The following is a 9338-nucleotide window of genomic DNA, read 5'->3' as shown; positions in this document are numbered from 1 at the left end:
TCAACTGCTGGGGCTGAGGTGACACTCGATAATGGACAGGGCATTCCCTGAGCAGGAGGCAGATCGGGAACCGGAGACCTTTTTGTCCCCTCCACCGAGCATGTGGTTCGCATCGGCGCCTGCTTCTCCAAATGAACCTTTCGCTGCGCCGACGGACACCCTAGGGAACTCCTTGGATTCGGAACTCCACGAGCGAACAGAGACAGGAGGAGACGAAGAGTTCAGTTCCGTGTTGTGCAGCAGCAATTCGCGCGCGCGACGACCTTCTTCAGAATCCTCGGCAAGCAACACGTCCAGCATGTCGTCGCTGCTCGACTTCATGAGGGAAGCGTGGCCCGTTGGTCTGCCCACAAACAACGCAAGCATCTCATCCACAGCGACTCACTAGCAGCTACATTGGCGCCAACTTCGCTAACCATCATTGGAGATCGGCCGCTAACGGAAAGCATGTAGTCTACACCAATTTAATATATAAGTGAAGGGAGAAAGACAGTAAATAGTAAAAGAACGCACATGCGCCCACGAATGCGGGTGTAACGGCCTGAATGGCGCTCTGAGTCGTGCCAGTTTGCGTCTGCATCTTTATCCTGCGTACCAAAAAAACGCCAGTTGCATTCACCGCCCCTATTCAGCTCAACGCGCTTATCATATCGCTTTAGTTGCACTGCCCGTATTCTCAGAGGAGGCAGATATAGCTCATACCTGAATTTCCTGCACAGTCCCCAACGACACTGAAGAGCCGCGCCTGACCACCTCGTTCTCAGTTGAGCCCGCACTTCCGTTTCTGCAGCGGCAGCAAGCAACAAATCCTCAACCGTTAGTCGCATGCCATAAAACCCAGCCTTTCAGGTGCAGCATATGACGGCGCTTCGCTCTGCTACAAAGAGCAAGCCAGCTCGGCAAAACGCATTATCCTCTACCCGGCTGAATGTGCAACACGTACTGGCAGAAACAGCAGAGGTAGGAAAAGGGACCGTCGTCCATTTTCTTTGCTGATGAGGGCCGGGATTCGCTTGCGACTGAACTTGGCTGCAACAACCAGAAAAAGAGGTAAAATGAGAACTCGGCAAAGTTCAGATGCTGGAACTACTGTGCACCAGCATTCAGTAACCTTTCGTCGTAGCTGATAATAAACCAGCAGACAGAGACTATTTCTCCATAACACTGCCTGCCTAGCTAATGCATTTCCCGAGAAAACACGAAAAGTACACGGAACCCAAGGTGAAAGTCCAGCGGGCATCTGGTTGCATGCGAACCGTCTTTGACGAGGAGCTTTGGCTTCCGACGTTCGTTTCTTCCGTGTCATCATCCGACTTGTTCGCCGAATCCTGAAGATCATCAGCTGAAGAACAATGCATAAACGTACACAGGCACTCACTTAACAAACACGCGCACCCGTCGATTCCATCATATCCCAGCAGACCTAACGCTGCAATCCGCTGCTGCTCGTCATAGCGCATTATAGCATGATCATTGGCTCAGAAAACAGGGTCCTTCCTTTCCATTCTCCCGCCCCCTACGCCGCATTTCGCGGTAGACGTACCCGAGAAGTTGAACTTGGCGTACCCCGTTGCCTTCCGCACCTTCTTCCTTGTGAACTCCGGCTTGACTGGCTGATGAGACACTTGAGCTGCTTCATCTTTTTCGTAGTCCTGCGCACAAGTTAACGGCAGCAAGCAAATTGCTTCCTGTGTGTGCTGTTTGGTTCTGTCTGAGATTCGACAGCCATGTGGCACACATTCGATCCTGCCTACCACCATGACCGGCCGGACCAATGTGGTACCTTGTCACGACGAGCTTAAGGTGGCAAAGTCGTGAACATTCAGCGAAAAAGCAACATGGAAAAGTGTTTCCTACCCTGGGTGCAACCATTGATACGGAGTGTCTAAACTCCACCTTCCCCTTTCCTGCGGCGGGGAAATCCCATTCCGCCTCCTTATCTGCAACGCCGCACCAAAGGCATTTGGTTTGATTATCCCGAAACCCGCAGCCCCAACTTTGCATAAACTGAGTTGGCAAACAAAAAGGTAGGGCTGCCGACTACATGAGAGAAAACGGAAATGAGAAAGCCCATGTGAAAAAGGAGGCCAAATACTCTAAAAGGCCTGGTCAAGGGAATCGAAAATGCGTAATGTACCTGTTTCGACAATGTCCTCCAGGCGAGTGTCTTCGGGGTGAAGTCCTTCTGCCTTTGCTTTTGAAGTAAGACTCTTTAGGGTGTCATGGTAGTCGACTTTCTTTAGCGCCATCAGCTCTCCCGCCTGCAACCCACACCACACCAGCGCAGCGAAGCAAGTAGCAAATAAATTAGCCGCCGACTGCCAGCAGCAGTCGAATGCCATAAGAGAAAACAGTACTCTACACTGGTTACGGAAGCAGGTGGCGTATCTCAGTTTCTGCGCTTAAGCACACTGTTCGCCGTCATCAGGAACAGATCATCCATACAAACCCGAAGTACCCAATATCTGGGCATTGCATAGCACAAATCAACAACGCAGCAAGCTCACCAGTGTGCCGGCACGCAGTGAGACGACCTGCAGGCGGTTGAAGAAGGACGTCATGCAATACAGCGCTGCCGCCCCTTCAGCGCTGGAAATGTCTGCCTTTTCAAAGAACTTGCTGAAGGCCTACGGGCAGAACAGAGCCGAAAGCACGCCCACATGGAGTTGACAAACACAGATGCAAACGCAAGTTGGCTGCAGCAACAAACAACCTCAACAAATGGCACAGCTTGTGCATGGGACAAGGTGTCCTGTGGAGACTGGGAAGCTAACTTCCAGGCTCGTTGACGTAAACTTCTGCAGGAACTTTATTTCCTTCTGCAGGGTCTCTGGTGCGTAGTCATCCTCCTCCAGATCCATCAAGCAAGTGCCCTGGAGAGGGGCGTACGCCAGGCAGTACAAATCCTGAAGGAAAGACCATGTACACTCAACAACGAATCGTCCGCCCAGAAGCAAAACGAAATGCAAAGGCACATAAAAAGCAGCGGAGCCAAAAACGGCCCATAAGCATAATGATAAGAACTAGAAATAAGTACGATCACAGCAACCAGCAGGGAGTGGAAAATTGAAGGATGGCCACTGGCGGTATTAAACGGGACCAAACGAAGCGCAACATGCGGATCAGTAGACAGCTTATGCGACTTATTGAAGCAAAGGGAAAGGGAATAAACAGAGATGGAGTCTACCCTGCCGCACCTGAAGCGCCATCGTCAAAAGGCCTGGAATACCGAAGTACCTCCAAAGACCACACTTGAATTCCCGCGGTAAAGGTAAGAACCGAGAGAGAGTCGCAGTACGGCCGCCACTCCTTGAAGAACTTCCAGTTCTCACTCACACGAAACAACCTTCCGCTCAAATGCCTTGGCAGAAATCTGAGCATATGGTAGGAGAGGAAGCCCTTCATACGAGGACGGAAACAGAAAAGTCCCCCGAAAGCCACCCAGGACCTCTCCCAACGTGACTTAGCTATACCAAATCACAAAGCGTGTGGGGACCCTTATCCGGGGACCTGCTATACAAAGAGCTGTAGACGCATTCGTTGGCGCCCTGGTTGCACCGAGGCGCTCAGAAACGGGGTCGGAGGGCCAGCCAGTCTTGAGTAGAGCCTCCCTAACTCTCAGGGGGAGCCGTTAAGAAGAACAATGCTTCGGCAATCTCCGCCCGAATCTTTGTTCCGCCTTTTGGGGGAGTTTCCCGTTCCGTCCGGGCTGGCCGGTGGTGGTCAGTCGGCCTCTTCAGCCCTTCGCAGTCAATTTGGGTGTGTTACGGTGCTATTTGAACCTACACATGCGGCCATTCCGAGAAATTTATTGTAAATTGGACCAATATGCAGCGCCAACGACTATGAAGGCGGCAGGAGAACAAAGTTCATCTCATCCCTAGCCAGGTGGCTGCTGGCGTACGGCTTCGCTACTGTTGGACTTCAGCTGCTTCCCAAGGAGCGGAGGGGGAAAAGTTACTAGCATAAACAAACAACCGCCAACAACTTTAAAAGAAGACGAAGTGGTCATTCAGCCAACACAGAGAGGACTCCAGCCCAGCTATCGAGCTCTCAGACCGGCAGCTCTTCAGAACTCGATCGTCACCGTTGGGGCTGGAATAAAACAAGCATGCGAGGTGCCCCAATCTCTGCTTACTTACTTTCCATGCATTTTGAAAGTGAAACACTTCCTTCACATACAAGCAACCCACCAGCGAGCTCTGCTGGGGTAGATACATGGCATAGCCGCGATCGCCACTACTGCTGCATGTGCTGCCACGCTTCCGCAGGCCACGCGTTTATCCGGAGGCAAAATGTAAATTCTACTCCTAAGCCAATAAATGCTTCATTTCCAGCAAAATCAGTGGAGCATTTCCTTTTGCCCTCGTCAAAAACGCAATCATCTCTCCTGGTGCAATGTAAGGCGTAGCACGATGGTGCATGGACTGTCGCAAGTTCGTACATGAACACTGACTCGGCCTTAGTATGCAGCGTGCATGCAAGCAGAGCTACAACAATTCTGTACAGTGTTAGCGAGGGCAGCAGAAGGGGTTCTGACTGTGTTTGCATGTGAAGGTGCCTGGCAGCACTAGCTGCAACTACTATCATGCAGCCTTCTCTGCCCCCAGCCCCAGGCCGTTGGGCCGGTATGCCCAGAACGTCTGATTTTGTAGAGGATATGAGGTGTTTCTTAAACAGTCCTACATAAGCTTTCTGACTCGATCGCGGTACACGGAGGTCGACGAATACGATCGTTAACGGGCGTTTGCACTCGGTAGCGCCGCATGATTCATCGGGACAGGCGCGAGGAACGAACTCCACCCCGACAGTGGGAAGCCTGGTGCATAGCAATCCAGTGACTAAAACCGAAGGTGTTTCAATTATTCAAAAAAAAACACTGGAGACTGAGGAAATCTTTCTCCCGAACATCAGTCTGTTCGCCTCTGTCATCACTGAGATTTATCAGGATGTGCCCTCTGGTGTGGAAGCTTCTAACGGTTTGGGGCCCTGTAGCGTTGACACTTGCGCAGCATCTACATCCCACCCAGAGAGAAATGCCTGCAAGGGCAAACGTCCGCCTCTAACCTACGTCCAGATATGACGGGAGCCGCAATGAGGAAGCAGTGGATTAGATCCTTGCTTCGCTAGAGTTGTATTTCCGCCTGCAAAGTTCATCCGAGGAGCGACTGTTGGTATTGGCATCTTCGTTTTCACAAGGGGGAGGCACGATATTGGTGCCTATGCATTCGCAAGGGAGCCACTTTTCAGGTGCGCATCGGGTTCATTATATCCTTTCGGCATGTTTACTACGCGACGTAGGTTTGCTAACATGTTGAAAAGGGAATAGGCTATGGGCGAAATGCGAAAACTTAAACAGGTGGGCCTATTGATAGAGCTGCTGGACCACGAAGAGGGAACGAAAGGGCAAAACGGTGCAGCCAGACGAGGAAATGGGATAGTTCACCGAAGTGAGGGGAAAAATACCACCACCAAGCAAATTATTTGAAGAGGAATAAAGTGGCTATGTAAATGAGACAGGTATTGATCGCAGACCCCAGCCGCTGAATTCAGCAATCAGAACGCTGCGAGAACTTACCGTGCGGCGATTCTACATCTTTTGCAATTAGCAGAACTGGCGTACTTCAGGGTCGCAACTTCATCGAAAGGGCTAAGAAACAACATGGCCAAAGGAACAAACAAAAGTCTCGAGAAACGCGGTGGCTTCCACACAGATTAGGGCGCAGTGATGGACGAGCAGGAGGTGACGGCCCCATCTGCAGATCCACCTCTAGTGAACTCTCCAATGATTCAGGTTCGTTGTAATATTCGTGAGGTGCCAGTGCTACCTGCCTTGAGTTAAGAAGTGTAACTGGTGTCTGGAGCTACGGCGAGGAGGCGCAACGTACATGCGCAGTTTCTGCGACAACGCTTCGCCGATGGCGGACAGGATCTGGCAAAAGGGTGGACATCAGATAAATCCCCAAATAAGAGGAGAACCATACTACCATCATACGGAGCTTTTACTTGGGAGCAATACACCACGACGTAAATTTAGACATATCGTGGATGACACAGTGCAGGGAGCAAATGAGGCCTGGAGACGGCACCATGGAGGTGCATATGATGGGAGGCAACAGGATAGTGCACATTTCGCCGCTTCTAACAGTACTCGCATCATCTACAATGATACGACCGAAGTCAGTGCCCAAGAGGGCAGAGGAACGAGGAGACTCCTACGCGGTACAGAGGCGTTGCAGAAAACAATGGAGACATGGTCCTCGAAGCCGTGGAGTTATCTCTGTTGAAGGCAGCTCGGGCAATTGCACCAGGATCAGTCTATGCAACACAGGCGAAGCTGCCTCATCTGCTTCTTGTCGGTGGCGTGTTCAGACTATGACAGCTCTTGGAGAAGTTCGGGTATTATTGTCTTCGATTCACTTAAGTTCTTAATTAAGGGGATGTGGAGTGCTACAGCAACAGTTTTTTGCTGCTGCGTGGAGAGACTGCGGGACCACCACAGACGGAGGCAACGGCAGCAGCGAGGAAAGCAACAGCAACAACACAACAGGTAAAAAGCATATCAGATGGGACCAAAAGAACAAGGATCAGCAGCAGTAGGAACAGGAACCTTCCGCCCGAACAGCAGGGGGCTCTAGCGAGAAACAGCGCAACAGCATGAGACGCAGCAGAAAGAGATGCAGCAGCAACGGGTGGAGCAGTCAGAGGCACAGCGTGAGGAACTGATGGAACCGCAGGAATCGCACCCGGCGAAGAAGCAGCACGTGCGGCAGAAGCTCGCCTTGTCGGTGATTGCTGACCTACCTGACGCACGGCGGGATGCAGTGCTAGTGCGAGACTAGGGCAGGCCGATGTAACATGGCTTGTCTGATGTTCGAACATGGGGTTCTGCTTGCGTGCAGATATCCTACTGAAGGCCATGCAAATGTTCATCAACTGCGTACAGTGATGATTTCACGGAGCAGTGGGGCACTTCGTTGTGGATTCACGAGGGTCTGCTGGCAGTACCAGTTGTGCTCTGCAACTCATAACAGGCCGTCTCGTCCCAGCAGCAACCCTTTGGCCAGGTCGAATGGGAACTGGTGGGGAAATACTGTTGCTTTTTGGGGGCTCTTACGCCCTCGTCACTACTGCAGCTCGCGGTTTTCCTCAGTTGAGTTCGAGGATCCTAGTTTCGGGATTGGAGACCTCCTTCCTTGGCGTCACAGGTATCTAGGTTGTAGATACCCCTACTGCAATCAACTGGAAATTCTTGCACGCAGACAGAGTGTGGCAAACCTGTAACCTCGTCCTACCCAGTCTATACGGGGGAATTAATTTCCATACAGAAGCCAGACTGTTAGTACTGTCGTGTGCTAGTCTCAAAGGGCGCATGGCATATAATGGATGCAAGATATGCAATATCATGCATCACAACCCCAATAGGAATCTTGAAAACAATAACGCGTCCCTTCTTACCGGGCTGCATGGTGGTGGGCTGCTTTTCTGTGCCAGGGGCTGTTCACCAGTGCCGGCCGTCAAGGACATACCTCATGAAGAAAGAACATTTTGTTTCCAGAAACCTAGCTTCCTATTAGTAAGGCAATTAACACACAATGGAGGGAAAATGGCAGGACAAGAATCCCCGCCACAGAGCCGATGCACGCCGCAGCGCCACACCCCCCGCTACGGAATCCCCAGTGCAATCTGGGAGGCCCAGGCGCTCGACAAGTGGAAACCGAGCTAAGTTTTACCTCATTTCGTGCATATTTATTGTTTCTCTTGTCGTAGGTTTTTTCTTGCTGACGTACGTACTGAGGCCGCAGTCTGGCTCGCCATTTCCGATTGGTATTCAGGAACTTTTTGCGCGCTCCGCGCAGCTTGTCTTTCCAAGCTCAGCCAACACTCAGACGAGTCCTTCGCAATCTTCAGTGCTTATCATGTCTCCACTTACAGAGCTCAAGACGTCAGTTGTCAAGCCTGGGTCCGGACCAACAGTTGCGAAAGGGCAGCGTGTTACTGTCCATGCGACAGGTTCAGTACTGGGTGCTGACGGCACCACGAAGAAGTTCTGGTCAACGAAGGACCCAGGCCAGCAGGTATATTAGGTCCTTATAAGGCCCTCAAATATCCCCCATGCAGGATTTGCTTATAGGAGGAGTTGAACGGTGCATTTCACGCCTATGCCAGTCACAGTGGCATGGAAATAGGTTGACACGTTCGTGCGGTCTTCCTTGGAACATCTAGCCTTCATTGCGTGCCGATCACTGACTTCTCGTGACGTCTTTGTTTGCAGCCCTTCACATGGCAAGCAGGGCTTGGCCAAGTGATAGCCGGGTGGGATCAAGGCGTACTTGGCATGAATTTGGGGGAAACACGCATGATCTACATTCCAGCAAAGAGTGAGCTCAGTGGACTTCTACTGAATGGACGTTTGAGAAACACTACCAAGTGCAGTACTCATGAAACAATCTGCAATTGATTGCTTGTCTTGTGTGCAGTGGGGTACGGCGCGACTGGGTTCCCAGCATGGGGTATCCCGGCCAACGCTGACCTACAGTTTGAAATTGAGTGCCTACAGATACAGTGAAATGCATCGCAGGCCCATGCTTGCATCCCAGCGCGCGGAACTTTTGTAGCCCTCGTTGGCAGTCCTGCCTTCGACCTCTCAAGGTTTCGCCTCAGGGAAGGGAAGCAAGCGACTCTTCACAGTATTCCTTCTTGAATGTGCGGTTCTTTGAAATCGCCGAACGCCTTTGCTCACAACACCGATATAAAGGCGTCTTCCGTGGGTCTCGCCTTCCTTGTTTTGCGGGCTGTGCGCATACCCTCCGAAGCTAGTATCAGGAATGTTGAGGGATGTGCTCCATGCTCTTTGTTGCAGACTCCTTGTGCCGCAATAGCTAGTAATAAGTTGTGGTATTTCCACACTTGTTTATTTTCGCATTTGCTCCACCAAGGAATGCAGCCACTGCGGGATTCGCTCCGCTATTTAGAGCAGGTAATGGTGTACAGGAAACTGGGAGGTGAGCCACGAAAGCGATGCTCGCCTTTTGGCAAGCTGATTGCCGGGACAAAGGTATTGGTGCGATCGTCTTGACGTTAGGATGATCGCAAGACCTTTGCTCCTCCGCTACTCTGAACTACAGAACTATTCTTGTTTAGCTATGGGAGTTGCATAAAACCAGTCCCTATTCCGAAATTGTTCGGCCCGTTTATACCAATAGCAGCTGTACTCGCCTGCCGCGAGCACACTTTCAAAGACTGATGAACAGTACGGACGATGCAGAGCTTCCATTTTGTGGTGTCACGACACCGCAGGCAGTTACATGCCATGGGCGAGCGTCTGCGCATTTTCA

The 9338-nt window shown here is 51.4% G+C and overlaps 2 protein-coding genes across 2 annotated transcripts; one reads left to right on the top strand and one right to left on the bottom strand.

The window, feature by feature from the left end:
- On the bottom strand, positions 1–4153 carry EAH_00002840 (hypothetical protein, conserved; the record flags this gene model as incomplete). The annotated part of the gene is made up of 11 exons (XM_013394163.1): positions 1–343; positions 514–587; positions 703–784; positions 1210–1342; positions 1544–1652; positions 1858–1940; positions 2138–2261; positions 2508–2627; positions 2775–2906; positions 3238–3373; positions 4143–4153. 11 exons carry the CDS (start codon positions 4151–4153, stop codon positions 1–3), a joined length of 1347 nt encoding a protein of 448 aa, XP_013249617.1.
- Positions 4154–5918: 1765 nt separating this feature from the next.
- On the top strand, positions 5919–8532 carry EAH_00002830 (FK506-binding protein 1, putative; the record flags this gene model as incomplete). The annotated part of the gene is made up of 5 exons (XM_013394162.1): positions 5919–6222; positions 6373–6550; positions 7006–7208; positions 7771–8053; positions 8481–8532. 5 exons carry the CDS (start codon positions 5919–5921, stop codon positions 8530–8532), a joined length of 1020 nt encoding a protein of 339 aa, XP_013249616.1.
- Between the last annotated feature and the right edge of the window lie 806 nt (positions 8533–9338).

Source organism: Eimeria acervulina, genomic scaffold (assembly GCF_000499425.1).
Source record: "Eimeria acervulina Houghton genomic scaffold, Eah_scaff9, whole genome shotgun sequence".
NCBI lineage: Eukaryota > Apicomplexa > Conoidasida > Eucoccidiorida > Eimeriidae > Eimeria > Eimeria acervulina.
This window is presented reverse-complemented; position numbering and strand designations above follow the sequence as displayed.